Raw genomic sequence first — 27,174 nt, 5'->3', positions numbered from 1 at the left:
GGGGCGGCCATATATCATCCACCCCCGGTTCGCGGGAGGGGTGGAGGGTGGGTGCCGGGCGGCGGACTGGGTGGTGGCAAAAAATCTTGCGCGGCAAAAACTATCATCAGTGCTTCGCGGGGCGAGCTCGCCGCGGCAGAATTTGCGAAAGGGAGGAAGCTGCTCAGAGAATTCTGAACTGAAATCCTGGTGGAATTCCGGGATTCGACCAGGATTCGCGGACGAGCGAATCTTCCGCGACGTTTTATAACGTTTATGTACAACCGTATAAGGCTAGACTCGCGGGTTAACTTTCAAATTAGATGATGAGAATGTTGTTCAGGAGAGATTCTTCTCGAATTGTGTCTGCTAGCAGGTAATATGATCAGTCAAGGTAAAGCTAGACGCTTAAAAGTCGGGATAAATGCGTTCGATTTTTTTGAATATATGCTAAAGAAAATTCATACCGAAAATCCCAAACGGCAGATTTTGTCAAATACTTGTTTGGTTGTGTTTGAAAATATTCACGAGATCAGTATACATAAATAGTCGCGAAATAAATAGTGATTTTGAAAATATTCAATTTCTTTCAGAAGTTAGATACTGAATATTTAAATATTTGTCACCATATTCGTCGATGCATTTGCAACAATCGCTGGATTCGGATTTTCGATACAAGTTTCTTATTTTTTTTTTTTTTTTTGGCAAGCTTATACAAAGCTTGGAACTCTCCTGTTCGATGAGAATGAAATTTCTTCCGATGACATGGTCAGCCAGGAGTTTTGAGCAAGTCTCGAAGTCTCTACATTCCCAAATTTCCTGTGAAATAAAATTTCAATGTGAAAAAATGCACCGAAGCGAATTAGCGATAAATCGATTTACAGAAGTGTATAATAACACAGCAAGAATCTGAAACGAGGTAAAAGAACATTTTCAACTATTTTACACTCATAAATACTTGAGCAGTAAACAAGTTTTTTGATAATCTTTTACTCGGAGACTAAAAAGTGGCTTACCTACGACCATAATTCAAAGGGTCTTGGTAATTTCAACGCTCTCATTGTCGAACAATTACGGTAACGATCGAAGATATTTCTCTCGAGTAACCATATCGCCCTCAGCCACGAAAGGCGTTGTAGCATTTATATATATATATATATTTATATATACGTACAACACACCATTGAATCCATCTTGAACGAGATGCGAGAAATAGGATTGCGTAGTTCATTGACGTTTTAAATACTAAGTCTCATTGCGGCCGAACAAACCGCCCTTGGCTGAAAATAATAAAGTTCGCTTCAACGACGCGCAATATTTTACAGATCACCCGATCGTTGCTGTGATACTTTCACGCCTGCACGGAATCGGAGAGACTTGAGGCGAGTGATAAAATTGGTATAATTTTACGATTCATTTTAATTTACTAAAATTACAGGTCTATACACACACACACACATGGCCTGCTGTATCAACCTGCCGCGACGCTACTTCCGTTGACACTTTAGTCCGTAGGATATGATTATTTAGTGGATAATTTATCTGCGAAGTTGATTCAGTGCTGATCCTATATATTTATTGCTTTCGCATCGTATGAAAAAAACTATCGCCATTCAGCCACAAATTACACAATATATATATATACTTTTCAACTTGGAATTTCACGTTGGCAGTGTGAACTTGCGCCAACGTAACAACCGCCACGAACATCAGTCTAAAATGAGTTTTGAAAAGCTTTTCTTATCCTTGGTCTAAGAAGTTCGGTTTATCCGTAAACCAATTATCACTATCTGACTGAATCTGTACATTTTTTATATTCGTCAAAGTTGACTAACTTTCTCGGTTCCGTCACATGAATTCATTCCAAGTATCGCGTGTTCAACTTTATCGCAAGTCGACTATGGCTTTCAGCATAACAGTTCGATAATCTTTCACCGATACGCCGTATATCAATGTATAGGAATACCAATATGTATATTATGCCAAACCGCAACTCAAAACGGTTAGTCAAATTTCTTGGCTAGTTCTTTGCAACGTCGTCGTCTAAGAAGAGAGTAACCGTCTCAACTGACAAGGAGCGTGTGTTGCGTGACCAGCGTGACCTCAAGAGCCGGAGGTATCCATTTCACATCTTCACATCTGTTTCCCGACAATATCCATATTATAAATAGATATATATATATCTATCTATCTATATACGCCTATGTATTGGTTTACACTCACCGCTCTCCCAATTACACTAGCGTTCGTAAAATAAGTAAAAAAGTTATTTAATACACATACGTATTAAGGAAGACGGTAGCAGCGGCGTAAAAGGAAAACATGGAATAGAACTAGTATTGGAATAGATGTGTGTGTTATACATAACGATGGAAATAAATGAAACACGTCGCGTGTTAAATGTGCTTGTATTCATCATCTTCTCCGATCGGACCTCGTGGTCGGGAACTCCGTATCTCTATTACATCCATCCACAGCAATACAGGTATACCTAGAGTACGACGAGGATCAACAGGAAGGCGGGTACAAGTGAAGACATTCCTATCCGCGGTATTATACACACAAAATCACGGTGCACACTATTCCAAACTGAGTTAGCACCGAAGTTGTGCCGTGTCGGTGTGCCTGTACGGCAAACCGGAGAGTCAGCCACCTCAGTATCCCGGCTACAGGCATGGCATGGCATGGCATGGGATTGCACGGCATGGTATGGCATGGCGTGGCCGTAATATCCATGCATCTGGATGATTGTCAAGTCAGAATAAGAGGAGGCAAACTCCTCGAGACAAGCTCGCCCGGAAGAGGGGGCTGATGCTGGTGTTGCTGCCGATCCTGACCATCCGACTCTTGTATGTGCCTCCGATCTACACCCGAGGGTCCGGCTCTCTGACGGCGAAGCATTCGACCGTATAGCGACGGTCATTACGCGAGAGGGAAGCAGCTACGTGTAGCCGTGAAATAAAACGATATAGAGAAAGAGAGAGAGAGAAAAAAAAAATAAAGAAGAAAAGTTTGGAATGAGGAGGAGAAAAAAGACGGGAGAAAGAGGTGCAAAGGACCAGAAAAATAAAAAGGGCGGGGGGGGGGGGGGGCATTGCCAGAAAAGGAAGCAAAAATTGGAGAATAGTTACTCGGGCGCAAAGAGAGGGCCAAAAAAAAAAAAACAAAAACAAAAAGAAAGAAAAAAACTGGCGCATTGTATAAACCATGGCATCCGCGCGGGACACGGAAAATAAGAGGAGTTATCCATGGCTAACAATAAGCGAGAAGAGCGAGACGCGCTGTCGGCTGTGTAAAAGCCGGGTATCGGAGATGAACGATCATCGCGAGGATCGAGAGCGTATCATACCTACCTATACCTACTCGAGGATCATGCGGCGGGTGTCAGGGAAACAGAGGGGAGACGTGAATGAACGACGGTTAATCGTATTCCCGGAATAGGTTTGCCGCTCGCCGTTTGTCGCTGCGGGTAGATACTTTTATGACTGCGGTGCCATTCCTTGCGGAGGTTGGTAAGCACAAGGTGCCTTCCTCCTCCTCACCCTCCTCCGCTTCTTCTTCTTCTTCGTACTCTTCTTGCGACACTTAACTGCTCGCCTCGTCCGCGGTAATTATTCTCCGTTGATGCTTCCTACTCGCGCATCTCGAATCGGCTGCCCATTGTCACCTGCGGCTCACTTCGTCGCGCATTCCGGAATCGTGGACTCACTGTGCAGCAAGTCGAAGGCGCACCTTGCGTAAACCGAAAGCGCCGATCACGATGCCCAGGAGATGATATGATTTGTCCACGACGCAAAAAAGGAAACAGAAACGCGGCTTCATTGTCGGATTGACTCGCTCTTGGTGAAACGGTAATTGCTGAACGCGACGAGGAGTCGACTAATTAAGGATACCCATTACGGTGATTTTAATCTGCGTCGCTAACCTCGAAATCTGGTTCGACAAGCTCAGCGCTATGTCCTCTCTCTCTCTCTCTCTCTCTCTCTCTCTTGGCTGCTCGATACCGCGTATACGTGCTTCTGTTATCACACATGAGAATCGGCATGAATGGTGAAGTACCGAAGACACGTGTTGGGGCCCACACTTACTTCTAACGTCAAATCGACGCCCCCCCCCCCGTTCGTATATCAGAACTGTATAAAGCGCTTGTGGGATGATGCTGCATACACGTGTACCTACCTACGAACCAATGCAAAGAGTGCAGTTAAATTGGCGTCCGTCGTACATGCATAGAATACAAGACGCTGACGAAAGAGACGAGAGGCAACTGCACTCGGAGACTTGTATGGCCGCTCGCTGTTGCAGCAGCTTCTCCCGAGCGGCGGTGCACTTGTCCGCGAACGGAAGCTGCAGCCAGACCAGGGCGTGCTAGAACAACGAAAGCTAATTATGCGCTCGGGGAAAAACGAAATCGGAGCAAAAACCATCGATAATCGACATCCTGTCGGTCAATACTTTTTCAACCGAGTTATACCCACACACCATAGATCGGCGTTACATCTCGACACTGACTGGGCCTTGCGCCTCGCGAACCGATCGTTGGCTACCTGTTGTCCTCGACGATTCGAAAATTACCTCGTGTACTTTTGCGGTGACAGTTCTTTAAACAAATAGCCAATGTAAAAACTACGTAATGTAATCGCGTATCGGCTCGACTATTAGGGGCGATTCAACCATGACGTTTGCGTATTAGGGTAAGGCAGGAGGATGGGAATCGAAGCGATATATATCTTCACGAAATTTCACTCGTACATACTTCATCGATATTACGTCACCGAATATTTAAAGACTAAATGATAGTCTCAATTATTTACTTCTTCAGTATTCAGTATAGATATTTCTCTATGAAATTCAAACATTGTCGAAATATTTTTCGTGGGACAGGAAAAGAGTTCTTAAGAACGCGAGTTTTTCAGTTTCAACAAACGAATGTCGAATCCGGATTACAGAATTTTGCAGTTCTAATTTCAAGCTTTGAAAATAACGAGAATACCTCCGATAAGAGATAAGATCGATTTGCTACATCAGGTTTCTTTAAATTCTTTTTATTGAATGTTCTTTCTCCGTTTAAACATACATGCCTATCGAATGAGTAAACTTTCGTGTCGCACTAGTTTTTTCCATTCAATTCATCGGCTAGCCTTGAATCCTGTGATCCTCTTAATTACATTCGTTTAACCGATAATTGGACGTAATATATTTTTTCACGGTACAGTTAACTTTCACAATCATCCAAACCATCGTAATTGAAACCCATACCAACGATCGTCGGCTCGCCTGATCGAATTTTCGGCAAATTGGCAAGTGCCCAGGGTCACCCTAAGCGAACGAATTACATACTTATACACCGTATACGTCAGACTAACGTTTCTCGTCTACAGACCTTGAGCTGGCCATCATCTGCCTCAGGTTCTTCACACTGCAGGCCTCGAGGCAAACTCGCGAGTCAGCGATGCGCCTCTCGGTTTTTCTCCATTTTTCGAAACCGATCTCGGCTGATCTATACCTACGGATGAAACGTAGGAGCCACGCGGTGCGGCCGGCATGACCACTGACCACTGACTACTACCTCCTCACCGCTACTGAGATACGCGTGAAAAACATGTCTCTCGCTATGCTTCGACGCACGTCTACCAGTCTGTGTACCTCTTGGTGGGTACCTGCTACATGATTTAAGTGACGCAATGTTGCCTCCGAGCGCCCAACTATCCGTTCCTCTATAACTACACCCGGGTATTACGCCTGAACTCGATGTCCGTACTTTCATCATCACTCCCATCCATGGCTCCGTGGTAATTCTTTGCCGAACGAACCCATCACTCGTTCGAAGCTTGTTAAGCACAGTCAAGATAAGTTACCGCAAATTTGCATCGAGTATCAAGCAGATACCCCGAAGAACATTTCAACCACGTGACTACTGAAGACTCGCAATTAAAATTGATAAATCACACCGACTCGTAGCGGCGAGCTCGACGATCAGCCCCATTCGTTCATCTGTAAAATAATAATCTTGCGTATGAGATGAGTTGGTAGATCTGAAAAAGTATTTAAAAAAAATAAAAATAAATAAATAAGGAAAAAAAAATAACCGGGAGTATTAGACAGCTTGGATATAGTTGTTCGCCCGGCTTTTACGCGTGTACTTACCTACCTATGCCCACTTATATCGGTATAACTGGTGATATTTTCTCCGTGGCGATATAATCCCGGAGAGTGGTGAACGATTGAAACCAATCGAAGGAGGAGTCGGACATTTCCTGTCGTACACGCGACGAGCGGTAGCAGTCGGTTGGGTATATAGCATAGCTGGTATGGTCGACGCCGAAGCTGCTATGAGCTTACAGAGTATCTTGGGAGGGCAAAAAACGGGAGTGATCCAGTCATTGCGGTTGAGATCTTATTATTTGAAGCTGGGCCATAATATCCTGTTCTATGCACGAACGGCGACGGTGACAGCCCTTAACTAACCGCGACGAGTCGCGCGCGTATATAGGCTTCGGTTATTGGATATGAAGAAACGAAAATAAAAACCAAAACTACGGAGCACAACGACGGTCTAATAAGCTTGATACTCGTTCCGCGACTCATCTGACCGCTCGGGTTCACATGCACTCGAAAATATCGAAAAATCTGTATGAAGGTATTTTTTATACAACGTTGAGCTTCAAACTATGTATAAACTTCACTTTTACTCACAGGCAAAATTAGTCTTCTTCGTTTTCTGACCAAAATCTGATTCACCGTTTCGCAGAAGTTTACTAACGATTACGTTTCGGTTAATTGTGATCGGTATTACAGTGATTAAAGAATTTGCTTGCTGCATGATCTGCGAAACGTATACGATTTTTTATTCAAATTACAAGCCAGCTGCTGTTTGGATACGTTAGCGAGAAATTTTTCTGAATTTGCAAAACTGACAAGTAAATCTTCGCTTCCACTCTCTGAAATTTACTCTTCACAATGAATCACTACGCCCAAATAAACATTTCATACACTTTGACGAGTAACTTTCGTGTATTTCGTCGAGAAGTTCGTGGTTTTGATACCGAATATCTTATAAGCTTTTAACCAGGGTGGTGACAGGCTGATGCGAAAACCAAGAATAGTTAGGGAATTTCGTTTATCAGGAAAAGTCAGGAAATTACGACTGACCGTAGAAAAAAAGTACTTTTTTGATAAATCGTTTTCGAATTTCAGCTCGAAGCAATGCTACGTTGTCTTTTTTTTTTTTCTTTTGGATCCAAATCTATACAATCAAGGTGCACAACTTCTGGATTTTTAAAGTTGCCCAACGTAACCTAAGTTTCGTGGGAAAAAGTCTGGGAATTTTATTTGAGCAAAATTGTTAACTTTTATAAAGCCTTTCGAACCATTGGCGTAATATTAAAATTTTCATAAAAATATATATTTTTCTTCTCTCTACGAAGCACGTACCTATTTCTCGCACTGCGTAGCTAATATATTTCTCCCTGATCTTTTTTTCGCGGCTCGATATTAGCAGGAACAAACCGCCCTACAAACGACACGATTATTTGACCGTAGGGGTTCGCCGATGTTTCTCCCTCCGCTCTAGCCGTCTCTCTTCGCCTCTCCCTTCTCTCTCGCTCACGGCTTCGGCCCTCTAGGCCGTGCAGAAATAAATCTTATGTTTTCGCGTATAAGCGACCTTTTAATATCACCACCGCTGATTTACGAGGCTGGGATATACACGAGCCATGCATCTATGCGCGCCGACTGCCCTCTTCAGCGCTTTCCTGACCGGGACCGGGATCCCTATACACCAACACCGTGCATGCCGTCGCTGCCCTCTTGACTATATTCGTCTTATACCGAGGACAGAATTACTCCCCCGACGTTATATCATTCTGCACCTCCTAAGCGCGTCTTCGCCTCTGATTTACCGATTCTTACTCCCCCCCCCTCCCCAGTATCGCGCGTGTCTTTCATCCGATTTGCCTACAAAGTCATTGGCTTACAATTAGTATTGCATACGACAGTCAAATGAGGTCAGGACTTATTTATCATCCGACTTTTTTCTTACGAGACTCAATTCCCTGGGACACTGATTTTCATTTTCATACTGGAAAAAGTGTGTAAATCTTCACTGACTGTTCAAACATTGAAGGAAAAAATATCTATTGTGCGATGCATGATTTGAAATTTAATCATTTTTTCAGCACTCGTTTTAAAATAATTTTATCAGTACTTGCACTGGCGGTTTGGATTAAGACTCACGGATGTTCATCGATTGTTCATCATTATGAGAATGAATAACTTTAGACAGTTTCAGAAATGTATAATCTGGTTTTTTTTTAACACCTTCACGTTACGAGACGGATATTTGAAACGCTGTATTCAATACCCATTCCTCGTGAAAAATGACACAGAAATGAACTTCTACACATACATACACCTGCCTCGAACATAAACTTGTCAAAAGTCGTAATCGCCTGGGATAATGCAGTGCGCGGCGTTGACGCAGAGCCGTACCCTTGCGCGAAGGACTAGCTAAGGACCAGGACGAGGACGGGGCTGGAGGGAGGGTAGAACCTTCCTCGAGGCTTCAGCCTCCGGCTGGTCGACCGCCCCGATCTCTCCCTCCCCGGGGAAGGAGGAGAAGGATGAAGAGGAGGAGGAGGAGGAGGAGGAGGAGGAGGAGGAGGAGGAGAGAGCCAGGGATTGGGGCTGTGCATCATTTTTCACGCACCGCGGGGGTGGACGTTTTTGCTACCCCTGCCGCTGAGTATCCAGATAATGTCCTTAAAGACAGATATCTCTTACAACTACGCATTTACCCGGCGACGCACGGCTAATAGGCCGAATCCGTTTCGACTCCTTTTCCTTGTCTCCCGGGGAACACGCCAGCCGCAAGATATACCTGGAGGACCGTTATATGTCGCGACCTTGCCGGGGAAAATTGAGAGCGAGAGAGAGGGAGGAGAAGCAGGGGGCGAGATCTCGTCCGTGTGTCTCCGCACCCCCACACCCTCGCAACGTTCGACCTATCCTTGGTTATCCAACGTCGAATTATTGTATTATCCCTGTTTATGTGGCAACCTTTTACGCAAATCCATTGTGGAACACACGATTCGATCTCGCTTTGCACGAACGAGCCTTCGTACCTTGACGTGACGACGGTAACGGCGGGCAAACGTACGTGCATCGCCGCTGTTCGTGAAATCGGTACAAACCCTGACGTGTTTTTTTAAGGTTCAGCTTTGCGTCACACGTGCCTACTTTCTCTAAAAACAGTCGCGGTTACAGTTTTTATTTAAATTCATATGCGTGCGGGAACTGCAGTTTTTTTCAAGCGTGTACTTTTCACCCTAATACGACCCGCAAACCTTTTTAAACGTTACCCGATGTATTGTGTGTTCCTTTAAGCCTTGCCAAGATAATAATTCTTAGATATCTTCAAACTGAAACGAACAGTGTAAAAAATCTGACGTTCAAATCAAACGATATGGAATACTGTAGAATCATTTTTTCGTCATCAATCTGGAAATTTATTGTCGCATACTGTTAAGGTTGAGGCAAAATTATCGCATGTAGAAGTCCATACCGATATTTTTCTTAGAGGTAATTATATTCTTTTGCTGCAACGCCATACTCCTCGATCCGCAGGTTGTGAACGACTAGATACCAGTACTTGAAGACGTGCGTTTATGCCCTGACTTTATACCCAACTTCTCACCTAATCGAAAGTGCGAATATTCCATTACATGGATGATGTATTCACGATACTTCATAAATTGAAAGAAAATGTATAAAAGTGAAAAATCAACTGAGCGCGATCTTCCATATAACGTAGAACGCTGGACTTTTGACAGAACCTTTTTTTTAACCTGAAAAAACTTTTTAAGTGGTGCTATGGTGGAAAATCGCGAATTACTTTTTATATACATATATATGTTTTATGTATTAGGGTAGCGCAAAAAAACCGACTATTTTTTTTTTTTTTCGAGTCTCCTGTGCCATAATGTTAGTTTTTGATGTTTTAAGAGCCCACTCCAAAGGACAGATCAAAAAAAAAATTTTAAAAGATCGCTCCACATTTTTTAAAACGACAAATCGTCAAAAATCTATTTTTTTTTTTTAATTTTCACTCTGGTTACGGTATAATTTTATAGACGAAAAAAAATAAGTTTCCGAAAGTTTCAGTTCAAAATTTGAATTTTGAAAGGTCGCTCATAATTTTTTTTCAATTTTTTGGTGCATTTCTTTAGATCTTTTCGAGCGACCTTTTAATATTCATATTAAAATTTCATAAATTTTTTTTCTTTAATTTGGTAAGAAAGAATCCATAACAATACACCACGATATAAATTAAAAATCAAACAAAATACTGAAAATATAATTTTTTTAATTTAATTTTTTGACGATTTTTGAGATTTTTAAAAATTTGGAGTAACCTCTTAAATTTTTTTTTTTGCGCTGTCCTTTGGAGTCGCCTCTTAAAACATCAAAAACTAACATTTTGTCACACGAGACTAAAAGAAAAAAAAAAAATTGTCGGTTCTTCTGCGCCACCCTAATATATAGATATTTAATATATATACCTTCTTTATTGTTTATCTATACTGTAACAACAATTGCAAATCGAAGGTTCATCGAAGGTTGACGAGTGAACTCGAAAACTCGGCGAGGGTGGATTGGGGCGCGATTGACACGCGTATGTGTGTACCTACAACTGGCGAAGAGTCGGCATGTTTGTCGTCGGAGGTTCTCCCGGCCGTCGCGCGTCGACGAAAACGGTGCTCCGCGTTGTTGAAGCAGATAGGTATTAATTATACGAGGCTTGTTCAAACACACGAACAGCCGGGGACGGAGCCCGTCCGCAACCCCTTATTACAGACAACCTCCCCTTCTGGCACCCTGCCGCCCTTTACGTTTTTTCGATGCTTTGTTCAACTTTTGTCGCGAAATTTTTCCGCTCGTAACGGAATTATACCCCAGAGATATCCCCGGCAGTAGGCTTCGGTATGCGTAAACATTGTTCTCCACCTGACAACGCAACGGCCCGATCCTGCATGGTACTCCAAATTACTCGAACGAGGGACGGAAGATGTTTCATGCTACACCGAAAACTGAGTCTCTCATAAGGGAGCTTCAGCTTCGACAACCGGGAATGGATGAATATTTATCAGACTAACTGCTTTCGCGGTTTATCCAACTTGAGTGATGTTGAAATTAATTGTAAGCCTGATCAATTTTTAGTTCTTCAAAGAACTTTTAATTTGAAGGATTAATCGTTATTCTTAAAATTCTTGAAAATAGCTGAAGACACTTTTCTTTTTTTTTGTTATGAACTTGAAACTGTTTCGAATTATTACAAGTTCGCGAATTAAGAAACAAATTTCACGCATCGCTGAAGTATTTTATCATTGAAGAGTTTTGTAAGACATTTGTATCCAATAATGATGGTAAATTGTTGAATGAAAGAAGGAAAGAAAAAAGAAAATTACGAAGTGAGAAAATGTTTAGCTGTATATCGGTGAAAAATAATTTTACCGATGCAACGTTCTTTTGTGATTGGCAAGTGAACGTATTAAGGAGCTCGGCTGCGGTTTATGGAGTGTATAAGAAGTCGCTGCGGGGAACGTTCTTTCTCTTCTTCTTTCACACTTCAATCTTCCGTCGTAGATAATTTTCTTTGTTTTTCAAATTCCATCCGTTGATTAAATGTTTCTTCAAATAATTTTTCTTACCACACTGTTTCAGCTACGCGGAAATCTACGCTCGAACGCCACCGCCGGGAATTCAAAACTCGATACTTCTCTGCGAACCGCACAAGGGACTCCTCTACCATCCAAGCGGCGTTAACGAACAGTAAGTGTTTGTGGTTTAATTCAGTAAGACTCGGTCTGATCGAGGTCGACGTGAGATGCGAGTCCGCACTTGATCCGCGTTACCATTTAACGCAAAAAATTAATGCCCACCATATTTGACCGTATGTTTATACATTTTTACTCAACTTGCTTTGGGAATCCCGTCACTAGCGTTTAAAATCTTTCAATAACTCAGAACAAATTAACTACAGTCTTCTTAACGATCTTTGTTTCCAAAAATTAGACACGCTACGTAAAATGGTCAAAAAATCCAATTCAAGAACTATGTATATGCAATGTTTGTAAAAAATAACGCAAATCAATCATCGTCAAATGCAGACGATTCAGTCAGACGCGGTATTCCGATGTTCCTCTGAAAGAGAGAAAGAAGAAAAGGAAGCAAGAAAAATTTCACCGAGAAGTTGACTCTTCCTTCCCTCGTTCCCGTCGCGTATTACCCAACGACTAGAAACACTTTGCATGCCGCGGATTTTCTTGAGAGAGACACACGCGCTGTATTATAAAGTGAAAGGACCAAGTTTCCACCCCAACGAAACGCTTCCCAGTGATGGATACGCACTGGTGTCACCCGCACGCCCTCGGGGGCAACCCCTGACCATTATGCCAAGCCATTGTCCACTATCGGACTAAGATAGCGGCGACGATGCCGAGGCCAAGTCGCGGGCTCGCCAACTTCGCTGAACACCGTTAAAAAATCATTTTTCCTCCCCCCCCCCCCCCTCCCCCCTCCCCCCGCGCCCCTCATATGCATCTATATTGGTGTATATAATGTTATACGTGCGTTATACAGGCAGGGATTTATTATGCATGTGTACGTATTGCACGGCTCGTGTATATTGTCCAAGGATCGTATAATACAGACGGTTCGTTTCTGCACCGCCGCCTTCTCGATTCTTGCACGCGGTGATGCTTAATTTAACAACTTTTTTCAACGCTTCGTTCGCCTTCGAATCCGGAATTTTCTACCCATAACTATTGGACGAAAAAGGTCCTCTCACTCTCTTTGTATAACGTGAAACGTACTGCGACTAGCAAGTAGACCGAGAATTTCACCTCCGCACATTTTCGCAAAATTTTTCGATTCAGTTGTTTGCTGTGTCTGTGTTTAAATTTTTTTTTACAAGCGATAGAAACGGGACAAACTTTTATGTAAATTTTTTCTAATCTTTAAAAGTACTACAATATTTTTAAGGTTATACATTGTTGACAATTTTTCTTTATACATTAAATTTTGCACTCAAGTTTTGCATTTTGAATACTGCCAACTCGTACGTATTTCTTTTTTTTTTCAATACAATTCCTGCAATTTTCATGTATAAATAAAAAAGAAGAAAATCATTTGACTAAAGCAAGTTCCGTATTTTCGTGTGATGAAATTATTTTCTCATTTCGTTAAACTAATTGTTTTTTCTTATCACCCAAACGCTGTAAGAAAGGTAAATTTCGTAAAATACTTGCATGATTTATAAAAACGAGAATCTTTGCAAGCGTACGATATGCTATAAGGTAGAGATAGGTAATATCCGTCGATCGGGGTATGCATAATGTGAATTTTATTTTCCTCGAGTGCATTTAAACGGAGATCGATAATGTTTAAATTAACAAGTTTTTGCCACTCATCATTCAACCGTTAGGCAAATATGCGGCAATATGCTCGTCAACTGTTTTTGTCAAGGGAAAATTCAAATGAGACCGCGCGCGGCGCGACGGCATATTGCGCTGAATGAAAATTAATGCCGCATAGCTAATTACGAAACGAAATATATTGTATATATATATGTACAAAAGATTCATATGTAATACCTATATAACGTATATAAATCCACAAAGATACACACGACTATCATTAACCTGTGTCGAACTGATCGCGAACCTGTTGGAAAGTAAGAACAGACCTTACGGGATTTCGCGTATATCGTATGGATTGTTTCAAACGACGAACTCAACCAGAGAGCCTAAAACCTTTTAACCTTCACCGGTTCGTTTGGTGGAAATAATTCAGCGAATTCAAAGTTAAAACCCACGCTTCCACGGGCAGATGGTTTCGATCTGCGCAGCAAAAAGCCAGGACTCTGCGTCCGTCTCTGGGTCTGCAAGAAATTTCTAATTTGCGGTATAATTAAGGACGGGGTATGGCAAAAACCGTTCCTAGCCTCGATCTAAACTGTAAACTAGGAAAATTGAGAATTCCTTAGCAGGGCGAGAATTCCGCAGGTTCATTTATCGCCAGCCAGCTGCACCTGCAGCCTACCGTCGATTGATCCAGCATCTGCAACGCGACTTTTCTTTGTTACAGATTCAGCATCGTCAATACCGAGGAGTGGGTCAAACTGACCCAGCATTACGAGGTCGATCACGCCATCACCCTCAGGAGGAACAGCGAGCGCCAGATAATCTCGGTCCCCGGTGAGTTGAATGGACTAATTTTCGCCAGTCGCGTTGTACCTAAGCTTCGAATTCCGCACGATCAGTCACCGAAACTTCTTGCAGAAATTAATCTAATTGCTTTCCAATAATATCGAGAACGGTGCTCTGATATTCGCCATTTGATTTTGGCCCCTTTCGTCGATAAATCTGACACGACGTTCATCGTCTATGGTTGATTATACGTTTCTTGTCAGACGTTGAAGTCGTTGGTACACAGCTTTCCATCGCTGGGTGTGTAGAAGAAAATCTCGGGCAAATTATGGTGGATTTCTTTCGTCGCAAATAATCGAGTTTATAACCGTAATGATTCAGGATTTTGATAAGCTTTGGTAGGTCGTATAAATTGCTTTGTTTCTTCTTGAAGAAGCAAAAACAAAATGTATGTACGTATGTTTTGAAGAGACGGGAAGAAAGAAAACGCGAAAAGTTAGGGAATAGAAAAAATAGTTGAAATACATGTTCAAGCTAGGAATTAACATATCAGTTCGAACGAACGTTGGAGTATATTCCAGGGTAAAATTAACATATCAATTTGTCTAATCGTAAGGTTTCGGCTGGGATAACTAATGACTTTTGTATTCCGGGCATTTCGATCTTATCGGCAATTAATTTCAGCCTAATTCAAGTGTCATTATGTAAATACTCGTCTAGATTGTTACGTAGCCACCATCTCCTCCTCCTCCTCTTTCGAGCATTTACTAAAGTGCATGCTAAGTATGTACGTACGTATGTATCGAGTACACGCCGAGGGCCCCGGCATACCCTACACAAGATGACGTAGCTGCAGGGATAATGCCAGAAGACATTAAGCATCATTTCCATAAAGTCCTCGTCAGACACGGTGACAATTTAGGCGGTTCCTCCCTTCAAAGTGTCTCGTTATAATTAAGAAGTATCTCCTGAAAATTAACCGAGAGAAAAACTTCTCGAAGCATGAAGTCGGTGGTAGCGAACCCGGAAATAAACTCCCGGTTCTCCTGCACTTCCTCCTTCCTCCTTCCTCCTTCCTCCCGCGTATCGCGCCTCTGCCAAGCCTCTCAAGATCTGTACCTACTTGCCGTCGGCCGACAGACCATTGAACCAATCAGGAGATTATAGGCGTATTTATCTTGCGGGAAAAGGATCCCTCATATCTGCCCAGAGTGTGGCGGTCAGGTGCTTGTGAGCTGCCCATTGTGCGAATAAGTATAATGCACCACGCGTCGTTAATACGATCCGCATACACTGGAGAGCAGATAGCGAACGAAGGATCGAGCCAGTGGGACCCTTTCGTTGAAGCAAATGTACATAATAACCCGGTCATTTGTAATTTTCGAGGACAAAACACGGAGAGTTAATTCAACGCGACAGTCTCGACGGTACTGATAAATATGTCGTCCTCTTGCCTTGCGCGAGTGTCTTCCTACTATCATTTTTGCTACTTTAGTCAGCAAATGTAGAGTTGGAACGGAGGGTTGGCGGGGTGTTTTCTACCCTTTGACTCTGGTCGTCCGTTATTGTCAAACACCAGCTAGCAGTGAGCGGCATGGGTTGGTCAGTCTTCATGGTATAACGAAGGTATAACGCGTCTACGGGAAATCACGCGTCTTCGATCAAAATCGAATTCACGTTAGCAAAAATGAGCCCGGGGATATATTAAAAGGAGGCACAAGTTTCATTCATAACTCCGAAGTCACCCCATGAATGAAAGATTAATGTTCGATCCTGATATCAGCTTCGAGCAATAGTGGCCCCGACAGATTTCCTCCTTCGACTTCTTTTTTTTACCACCTCTTCTTTCAGCCCCAGGTCGGCACATCTCCAAGCTTTCGCTATGCAGTAGTGGAATCAGTCTTTGGGGTGAATTACAGGCTGATACGTCGCGTCGGCCAAAGTTTGAACTTTCGATAGTGGAATTTGAAGACACGCATATCGAAGTCTAATCGAAAAATTTGGTTTTTATTTGGCCGATTATAAGAATTTGAAAATATTACGGTGACTTCGCGTATAGCTGTTGAGTTCAGGAAAGCCAATTACGCGAATCTGACGACGCGTTAATCAAAGTCAGCTTTACTGTTCATCTTAACTAGCGTCGAACACGAAGGGACTCAAACTTGTCTAATGCTCACAATCAGTTTTAAAGCTAATTCACTAAGAAGCGGTTAACATCTAAGGGAATTCTAGAAATACGTTGTCGTCGTTACTACGGCACAAACGTAAATAAGATCATTTTAGAATAATTATTTCAGTAACGAACGTCTTGATATACCACAACAAAGTCTATACGTAATCCTCTTACCTGCAAACTTAGTTGGGAACACACCCCTTTACCTTTCGTTACCTTATCGTTACGAAGAAAATGCCCCTCGTTTATGAATCTCTGCGGAAGTTCCAATTAACGGCCCGATCTTGCCTCTCAAACAATTTTCTATCTTTCCTCGGTCAAGTAGTTCATTTTATTGAAACAGGGATGTTATTCGATCCTCGAAACTTCTTTGTATTACTTCCAAAAATAGCGCATATCATTCCTAAAATCACCTCGCGCTCCGTTCGGACTCTCTAATCTAAATTGAGCTGTGAAGCGATACCGCGAACACTTCGAAAGTCAAACGTACGGAATAAGGCTGCAGCGTATTTAGGGGAGGAAAGCCTCGGGCCGGAAGGCGATAGATATAAACGTTGCAGGACAATTTCACAGGAGCAAATTAGTGCCTTTTCCGCCGGCCCCTTATCCCGTCCGAGAGAAATCTCCCGCTCTCCTCACTCCTTCATCCTCTCTCCCTCTGCCTCGCGGGGTTGACGGCTTCCTAGCTCGGTCAGCGGGGGGTGGCTTTCGGTTGGGATTAAATGGTGCGTTCGGATGACCGATGCTCGACTTGGGGTGCGCGCTGCGTGTGTCAGACCGGCCTGTGGGGCGGAGAGAATAAGATAAAACAAGGATAAAACGTGCTTAAGGGACTTTCAAAAGACAAGTTATTCCACGCGCCTTAACGGTTTTCGGAGTGGAAGACTTCGTAGCGATCTGCATCATTCGATTTATGCCGGCTACGCGTGTTCTAGCTGTTCCAAAAAAAAAAAAAAAACAGTCCGACCTCAGCCATGTTATCAGTATATTTATTACAACGATACTTTCAGCGTGTCTTTCAACAACGGCAGATGCACCTCCGTCGAAGACGGTGTAACTCTATCGTTGACGCATTGTTGCCGATCGTTTTTTCCCTCTGTCTCTTGCTCTCGACCATTCCTTTAGAAAAATTCAGCAGCAATCAAAAGTTATGGGGATATAGGCACGCCGCGCTAGCTGCATTACTATTTAGAAAAGCAGTTAAACCCTTTCTGGGTATCCGATCTTAACTCGTTGGCGAAATCGGTTGCTCGAATGGTTATAACTCGGGATAAAAACGGGGAAGGAAGCGTGGATCGAAACAATTCGATGACCGTACGCGTTTCCTGGAAATCATACTCCCCGAACAAGATTTCATTTGGATATATTTAATCCGGCCCGGAAATCCCCTGGAAATTTCTCCCCCAGATGCTCGAGGTAATTTTCAGGCGAGATGACAGGGCGGTTAAGAAGTACGTCTCGAAGTGTCGCGTCGTCAGGGCTGAAACACTGTGTAAAGATAATACTGCTTCGGTTTAAACATCCCATTGTCTTGTCCATCTTTGCGTTCCAATTTTTTGCAGTATTTGTCAAATGCGGCGTTGGCCTATCGCGTTCACATTTGAATTGCAAAGCGGCAGCTTCAGCTCGATCCGTTCCGTCCTCCTTCGCAGAGCCTTCGTCCGACGGTCCGGAGTTTCGGACGCTCTCTTCACTACCGCCGACGAGTGTCTTTGTCGGTTGTCAGAAAATGGAGACGTTTGCCAAGGGTCAAGTGTAAGATCTATGATCAGATATTAGAGATGATCCGAATCGCTACTCGTTGGCGAAGTCCATTTTCGTTTGAAGTCATTGGAAACGTTCTCCCGCTTTAAACATGCATTTGTATTGCTAACGTCGCGCGTATACATCGGACGAAATCACTAGGGACAACGGGAGATGCCGAGAGCAAACAGACAATTTGGCTTATTTTAAGGGCAACCTAACCTTACTTAACCAAAGCCGGGATGCCCCGTGCCACAAAAAATTAGGGGCTGCGTTTTGGTGACTGATACGGACCTGCTAACGAGTCTGTGGGCTTAGAGGGTGGTCCTCGTCCACTCACGGATACGTTACTCATCTCGTCGTACGTTGCACTTTGACGGTACAAAAGTTACGGAATTCAACTCAAGCCTTGCCGTCACCTTTTGTATGGAAACAACTATGACTACTCGAAGGAAAAAGTTTCACGACGAAAGGAAAAGGAAGTGGGCACCAGAAATGCAGTTAAAGACTAGTTATCGAGCTGATTATTGTCTCGTCAAATAAATCCTGAAAATAATTTTTATACATAACCATACATTGGAGGGAGTTAGCAAATCATTAGTGTTGCGATCAGTTTTCGTCATAGTTTCGATGTACGAATTACTATGACAATGAGTATAAAATTTTTTAAATTATAGTTATGAATTATCATCGAGTTCAATTATTAATGTTACTACAATACTCTCTATACTACAAACATACGTCAATTTTCGTCAAGATGAAAAATACGATTCAAATTATTGTATTTTGGTAAATTAATTTTACATAAAAATTGCTGGAAAGTTTATAATTTTCCTTAGCAATATTTTGACCAAATCCTTCAGTTTCATCCTCACCTTTCAAGAGCTGGTATCGATATTGGAAAAATCGTTTGCAGGACACTAAACGAATTGGACGTCATTGCTCTAATCGTAAGACTTCTTCTACCCACACGTTTGTCGAATTAATGACGCGGTCAGTCGCGAGGGCGCGATATTACGCCGATCAATTTAGCAAGTCTGTTGAGAATCAAGAGGGAAGTTATGGAAGCGGTACACTTAGCTAATGCATAAATTGATACTTGTCCGTAACACTTGTGGCGGTAACAAATATCGTCGACTGACCACCCCATTCCGTACCGTCGCTTCGCTTCGCGTCGCGGCGATGGCACCACCTTCTCGTGGCAGAGCTACATGCGGAGAAGGCTAAATCTCGCCTGACCACACTTCCTAGAGGAAACTAATCTGCAAATTTGTGTTCTAAATCTAAACGCCATCCGAATATTAATCCTTTGTCGAGATATGTTTTGCGATACAGGAAGGACACTACGCTCCGCCTTCCGAGGCCCCGCTGGAATTGCCAGTTTGATTTGTGCCCCAGGCTTGCAGGATATGCTCGCATTGCGCGATACAGTTTAAGACCACACTTAGAATAATCTCATTCGTTGTAATATACTTGCTAGAAAATTCGGGTGAAATGCAGATGTTTAGTGTAATTATAATAGTTGTTGATACTATTACGTTTTATGGTTATTGCAACATTTAAATTATTTCTTTATCGTATAATACTAGATTGTTTCAATTGAATAAGGCCTATGCAAATATCGATTCATTGTTGCACCAACATCAGTTTATCACATCATAATGAAAAAGAATAGTAACACGAATTGGATTCTCTGGATATGGTTACAAAAGTGCTTTTCATTTTCCACCCGAAACTGTATCTTTTTGAGTCAATGACTGTATAATTACCAAAAATGAATGAAAACTGTGTTTCGGCACTTTTAACAGGGTTACTCCAAAATTTTCACATCTCATACAAAATTTCGGTCCGGTCTCGAGAGTTCTTCGACGGATCTGCAGCGGCTTTTTATGATCCATACACAAGTTGTATAGTTACACACACTTGAAATACCATCTTTCTAAGTCTGAACTGGACTCGTCATCCCAGCCTCGAGGCATTCGGAGACAATTCCGTGCGTCTACCCATGACGCGATCCTTTTTTGTTTTACCGTTTTCTCCCCCTTCTCGACTTCTTTTTCTCCCTCCAAGCCCTTACCCGCCTCTCTCTCCCTCTCTCTTTCTCTCTCTCTCGTTTGTCTCTTCCCCCGAAACACCCCTCACTAATTCTCCCGAGGATTTTCTCAGTCGCGCGGTTCTCCCGTCCGTTCGTCTGTCTGTCTGTCTGCCTGTCTCAGCTCCGTGTCTGTCCACATTTTGATTTATTATACCTAATTAGTCTTTAAGATTGTATGTGAAAATCTGGATGCATCGACTCGCCCCCCCCCCCCCCCCCCCCCCCCCCTGGAGGCCACGCACGATGGCCATGGCTTAGCTCTCGCGATCGATTCGATCTCAATTTCGAACCCGTCATTTTATGTATAAAAATTTTCAACCGTTCGCCGTAGGATTGTCCGAATTTTTCCTCAACTTTTGCAGTTTCGACTTCGCTTATTGTCGGCAAATTTCCCTCCGGCTGTTCGGCGTGTAACCTATACGCAATATTTATATATACGTCTCACAGTATAACGGACTTGCAGAATACAGACGCGGGACGGCTGGAATGAAAACCAAGACCGCCGAAACGCTTTGGGCAAACTTTGTCCCGTCAAAGTTTTTGCACTTCCCTTTTATGGTTTGACTGCCTTCCAATGGCACTTTAGGGAAATACGTCGAGCGCCGGGCCTATTGTACGTGTATCCTTCGACGCTTTCCTAGCGAAACTCCTTGTGCGCCTATAACCGCTGTTTAGATTGCCCACATAGCGTAGCCTAGCCGCGTAACGCTTTTCAAGTATGCGAAAACGATTCGCGTACGAATGAGACGTAGCCAGCGATGGAAACACAGGCGAGAACAGACGACGCATGTAGACGCCGCGACGGAGGGAAGCTGTTTGTTTATTTTCAAGTGTCTATCCTTCCAGGATACATTTCCTAGCATAACACTTCCAAGTGCCATGGCTCCGTTTATACAACCCTTACGTTGTGCGAATGGGGTGGAACGGTTCGTTTACCACGTTCCCTGTACCTTAAACCCATACGCGGTGGCGGTCATAGATATATTATCTCTCTGTCGAATGGATATTATATTTAAGTGCGTCAACTACTCGCCCTCTTCGCACGAGGAGGCGAACTCGATTTTATTACTATTATCACAGGAGACATCTCGTTACGACGCGATAACAGTAAATAGTGATAATTGAGTGGTCCTTGAATTCAACGTTTCGGGATTCAGAATTGCTTCTCCCTTCGTTATTGCGAATGTAACATCTATAACATACTATTGCGAATTGCAATTTACCAAGGTGGGGAAAATTGACATGGCAATTGAATTTTACTCTGAATAAAGAAGTTAAAGAATCTGAACTCTTTATGGGCCTTCAATTTTCACGACGATCTAACAAAGTTGCACGTGGATTGATTGTCGATGTCCAACTTTGATGTTTAGAGAAAGCTTTCGCCCAATGCGAAGCCAAATAATTCGATTTACAATTATACAGGTATAGGTATGGTGCGATTAATATGCAAGGGTGGAAAAAGGAATACGGTAGAGGAGGGCAGGGACGGGTGGAGATCGGGAAAGGTGAAATCAGGGGAAACCCCTTATTAGCTTAGATTCGCCGTATTTCTCAGGCGCGTGATTCTGCTCGCTCTATCTGGTTGTCCTATCCGATATCGCAGGGTGGCATAGTAATTAGGCGAGGGAGGAGGTGGGCGTTGGGAGAAGGCGGCGGACATTCGAATGCGTCAGGTTAGCCCGAACCCCTTCCAACCGCGATCCAATTTCACCCCATTTCCCATTTTCCCAACCCCCATCGGGCGCCCCCCGCCTGGTAAACTGTCTGAACATGACGTAACACTCGAGGCTCGCTAGCGTAGCCAAAGTTGAAGCGGTTTTTGTCGTGTCCAGCCGGTAACAATGGTCGCTTCTTACTCCCTGGTCACCCTATATTATTAATTACCGTATTAATCACCACCATAAGCAATCTATTATACATGGATAAGAGCTCCGGCAACGGGGAGTAGTCGATGCGGTCGTCGCTGGCCTTAACGCTCCTCAGGGTGGAGGCTTCGCTGATGAAATCTGGGATATACGAAACTAGGTGTAGGGAAGGGTCCATCCTCTTGCCGAGGGTGCGAACGGGTCAGCCAGGCTTCCCGAGGGTGATTACTGTACTTTATATCGTTTACCGCCTAGGAAATAGTGCTCTTTGTCACCCCGATCGGAAGAGCTTCAACCATACTGAAAAGAAACGAAATTTTACAACAAAAACACACATGCCTTAACAATAAGGTTACTAATAGCCAGTTTTTGTAGGATTTCACTGAAAGTGACTGTTCTATTGAGAATATTATTAATTTTCAATATTTTCATTTGATTTTTCGTCGTTATTCACGACTAGACAAAATTTCACTCTGATTGTTTAACCTTAGAAAGTGGTAAAGTAGGTACATATTTTTTTATTATTTAAAAAGGTTGATTAGTCGGATCGGCGATAAAATCTGGAAGCTTGAGATTTTTAAAACTTACAAAAATCCTAAGAGGAATATTTAAAAATTCTGCAACGGCTCAACTCTCAACTACACAAAATTTTTAATATCCACCAAGGTGACGAGTGCTTAATTGGAAGTTGATGCTCATTCTTACGTTAAAATGTGACATTTTGAACAGAAATATTGATAACAAATCTTGAAACCCCTGATTTCTGAAAAATCGTATTATCGACATTTTTTTAAATCCAGAAAAATGGAATTTTTATACTAGAAAAAGCATAGTATTTTATTCTGTCATTGTTTTTTTACTCGGAATGGTATAGTTGGTGAATAATTTCTTGGAACGAAAAAGCATTGAAGCCCTGAAAACATCGCGATGCTTCTTTAATGTCTGTCCGAGAATAGATAGGAGTCAATTGATGAATTTTTAACCGGATATAGCGATGAATATAAATGAACGTAGAGGAGTTTTGAAAAGTTTTCAAGAAGTAGGTATATAGAATGCCTACCTGTTGCTCCCTCAGCGACAAGTTAATAAAACGAAAACAGATTGATTCCTTGATTGCAATTATCTGTAATGGCCCTTGCTAGATGTCAGTATTCATCATTCGCTGATCAATTTTAACGGGAAAGAATTTATCTATTTTTCAGAACCCTGTGCTGTCTGTATGCTGGCGAGGGTGGAACAGGAACGGTTGGAGAGCTTGAAATACGAAAGGGCGACGATATACGTCAAGTGCGTCGACGATAGCGAGGATGGGAAAACGGAAGACGATACCGAGGTGAGTTCTTCGTTGTCTAGATTATCGTGATTTACCTTATTCACAGAATATTGTCTCGATACGTATGTACATATCTGTCATTCTTGCTCATGGCCAACTCTCTAATCGTTCGATACGACTTCGATACGCTAGGTTAGAACAGAATATTACTTTGAATGTGTACGTGCAACGAAAATTACTTGGTCTTTTCTATATAAGCGTACGAAACATGTAAAGTTGATTGACTACGTTGGAAGAAATATTTTGTTGAACACACGATATTTGATCTAAAAACGTTAATTGAAAACCAAGAGAGCAAGCTCATATATTTAGAAGGACTCTGTTACTCAGTAATCGGCGTTATACCATGAAAATTCAATTACATTACGTTGTCTGAGAATTTGATAAATCATATTCAGCTGCAAAGTAACCTCATATCGCTATGCACTCGTTTCACAACTGAAAATCGTCGTGTAGATCGAAAATTAACGTTATCGAAGGATGAATTGAACAAATTTTATCTTGAGAAAAACAGATGATTAATCCTTGAAGATAATGTCCTGATACGGTCGTTGAAATCTCAAGCCACAGCGAATCTCAGGGTTCTTGAGAACCGAAAGAAGTCCAATAATCGTTTCTGAAAATGAAAATGAAGAAGTCTAAATCGACGGCAAGAATTGATTATTGTATTGGCAAGACTGCTCCGCATTGGTATATATATGTATATATGTTGAAATAACGATTCCTATATTCACAGCAATGTATATAATGAAATGCTCTGTGCGTGCCGTGGTGTTTAAACATATTTGATGCGTGCGATGAATTTTAATGGCAAAATGTCGAGTCATGGGAGTGCAGGACGAACGGAGGAACAGAGAGCACATCCATAGGAATGAAGGAACGGCAGTGAAGAGACAGAAACCAGAGCGAACCATCAGATTGATGGCGGGTGATAAGGAAATTGGTTCCATCTCTTTCACAATAATAATTGTTATTACATCTCTGAGTGCCCGTCGACTCGCAGTCGTCCTGGGACACCTGCTTCGAGATACAAGATCACTCCTTAAGTATCAACGACTGCAGCCTTCCTCCGTTCTCTCTAGCCTCGCCATGGACACACTGCTAAGAAACTGCAACGAATCTATAGCTGATCGTGTCGCACGAGAAGGAACTTGTCGGGCTACGATGCGAAATATTTATCAAGGTGACTGTGGTCAGGGAGTACAAAGTCGTCAAGGAAGTATATTCGAAGATTTCGTTACTGTCGCCAAGGAAATGAAAACGTATTTCCACGATTTAAAAACCATGTTACAGGGTCAAATTTTATAGGAATAAAAATAACAATACGCGGTGTCGATTTATTGCTGGGTTTTCTTAGTCGATTCTCTGTAATTATCTCGGTAACAATTTTATTGTGTATCCGCATTCTGTATTTAATTGTGATTGTAGTCAGGAAACAGCTGGTTGAGCAATCTTTATTCACGTTTGCCGTTTCACTCTATTTATCATAATTCTGAAAACTATAATGTTTCTCCAGATATCCGCTAAGAGGCCAAAGATCCAGTGCCAACGACCCTCGAGGACGCGGAGAAAAATCAAAGGTTCGCACGAATTGAAGGTTTCCTCGGAAGTAACGCTGAAGGAGTTGAAAATCATGGTTAGTGTTTTTTTTTTCACGTTTACACTGGCATAAACGATTTCGAATCGAAGCGTTATTATAGCACTAATTCTTGCAAATATCAGCGATGAAGATTCTCTACATAGGCATGGAGTCTGTAATATTGCGAGAAATCTAGGCCCAAGTTATATTCCTCTTTCTTCTCCGTGGCACCAGGCATGTTTGATCCATCTGACGATAACAGCTTCCTTACGGCAAGTTCGCAGTCTTCGCGCCATTATATTTTTATATCCTAACCGGTGGTTGGCTCACTGAGGCAAAAGTAGTTAAATATATTATAGTTCGGGCTGGTTAGCATATACGCGAGCCTCTCGAAGTGTGCTTAAACTATTAAGAGTATTATTTATATTACGAGGTCGGGACCATCTCGCGGGGCCTACAGCAAAAAACCAAAGAAGCATAAACCTTGCGCTAATAACAGGCCTCGCGGAGTCCACCAACCACTCCACCTCGCTTCACTTCACTTCACTTCACTTGGGATCTTCGGGGTTATGCTTCCCTTCCTCCTACTTCGCCTGCTCGGTCCGCCCGTTCGCAATTCTACTATACCTTTTCTTTCCTTTATTCTTTACCCTTCTATCTTTCCATTTATTTGTTTGCGTCCCAGGTTTACTTTTATCTCCTTCGGAGCTGAACTAAAGATCCGCACACGTCTCGTCGTAGATGGAAGTTGAAACTAATGTTTTATGTGTTTTTTTTTTTTTTTTTTTTTTCCCCTCTTCTGTTGTTGGAACGATGATATTTTTGTTTTGTTACAATTATCTCCCGAACGACATGATACACTAATTTTCCATTTCAACGTCCTGCGAGCGAATCAAGTTTTCTCACAGATTCTCACATGACGCTGGTAGGTAGACTGATGCGTTCCGTGTGAAAGAAGCTTAAAAGTTTCGCCTGTACTGTGTGCACATCTCATCACTAGGTACTTACTGCTCTTGGCGTGTTTCGCTCGTAAAACGAAACTGAATATGCTTACACCAACACAGCCCCAAGTCACACTTAAAAGTAGTTACACTGACGAGCGTTCACGAATTAAGCAATTACTCACGTGCGTGTTCACCAGCAACTAGAAGTCAAAATTGTTTTTTAACTGTTGCTCGTAAAAATTTCGAACTCCGAGACACAACTGCTCCTCTTATCCTTTAACACGCACGTGTGCTGTCAATCCGTACCTTCTTTTAACCTGAAGTAGACGGCACACTATCCGACAAGTTTCAAACCACCTGAATTGCGTAACCTCTTCTTCGCAAGGTACAAGTACTCGCGAATTATTTAACGTATATTCAAAAGTACGAATTTCGCCCTTAAACTGATTTCATGTTGGAAAAATCGATCAGATTCAATGTAAGATAGCTTATCCCTTCCTTTCTTCGCCTCTTTCACACTCACAATCAGTCGCGGCAAGTCGAAAGAGCTTCGCGATCTCGCGTGAAGTTGTACGCGGATTACGCGCATCGTCAAGGGGAAGCGTGTCTGTCGAGTGCGACGCAGAGGATGATCGCGTGCTCTCAAAAACGAAATCTCGCATTCAAGATTCTTGGTATCCCGTTACAGATGATGCAGATATGCGGAGCTGGTCCGTACGATCAACACCTGATGTTGGGTGAACACGAGCTAACGGAACACGACCAGAGTCTCGCATCCCTTGGAATTTATCCCGGCGCACTTTTGACTTTGAAGGTAAGGAGGGTCCATCACTCTTTTAACCTACGATATCATCGTTGATACACTTTAAGGGTGTGTGGGGGTGTTTCAACGCTTTCGAATAGTAACGCGGTTACTCCCGTCTAATTAACGAAGCTCTAATCTCGAGGCGTTCCGAGTAATCCTCGGGAAATGGTTAGATGTTCGTTCTCTTCTCGCCGCCGCCTGCGTCGTCTTATCTTAAAACGACAAGCGTAACTTATCCATTGTTGGCCTCGCGAAAGGGCTGCGAAACAGATCTTAAATCTAAATTGCAACTATCTGTCACCACGTACCAAACCACAGGCTAGCGTTTATAGTTACCAACCACTCGTCGTCTCCTCGCGGCTTCATACTACAGCCGTAGCAAGTGAGTGAACGTTGTAGGTGGTAGAACAATTATCCCTAGATGCCTATTACGATGATAATAATTCTGCAC

General features: G+C 42.6%; 1 protein-coding gene across 2 annotated transcripts in view; it reads left to right on the top strand.

The window, feature by feature from the left end:
* Window positions 1-27,174, top strand: part of LOC124412367 (ubiquitin carboxyl-terminal hydrolase 48-like) — a 56,695-nt gene that overhangs the window by 10,675 nt on the left and 18,846 nt on the right. For both annotated transcript variants that reach the window (XM_046892180.1, XM_046892179.1), the window contains exons 12-16: window positions 11,701-11,808; window positions 14,125-14,234; window positions 23,265-23,395; window positions 24,912-25,031; window positions 26,607-26,732. In XM_046892180.1, coding sequence (XP_046748136.1) covers window positions 11,701-11,808; window positions 14,125-14,234; window positions 23,265-23,395; window positions 24,912-25,031; window positions 26,607-26,732 — 595 coding nt within the window. The remainder of the gene's footprint in view (window positions 1-11,700; window positions 11,809-14,124; window positions 14,235-23,264; window positions 23,396-24,911; window positions 25,032-26,606; window positions 26,733-27,174) is intronic.

The sequence above is a fragment of the Diprion similis genome, chromosome 11, assembly GCF_021155765.1.
Source record: "Diprion similis isolate iyDipSimi1 chromosome 11, iyDipSimi1.1, whole genome shotgun sequence".
In the NCBI taxonomy this organism is placed as follows: Eukaryota; Metazoa; Arthropoda; class Insecta; order Hymenoptera; family Diprionidae; genus Diprion; species Diprion similis.
This window is presented reverse-complemented; position numbering and strand designations above follow the sequence as displayed.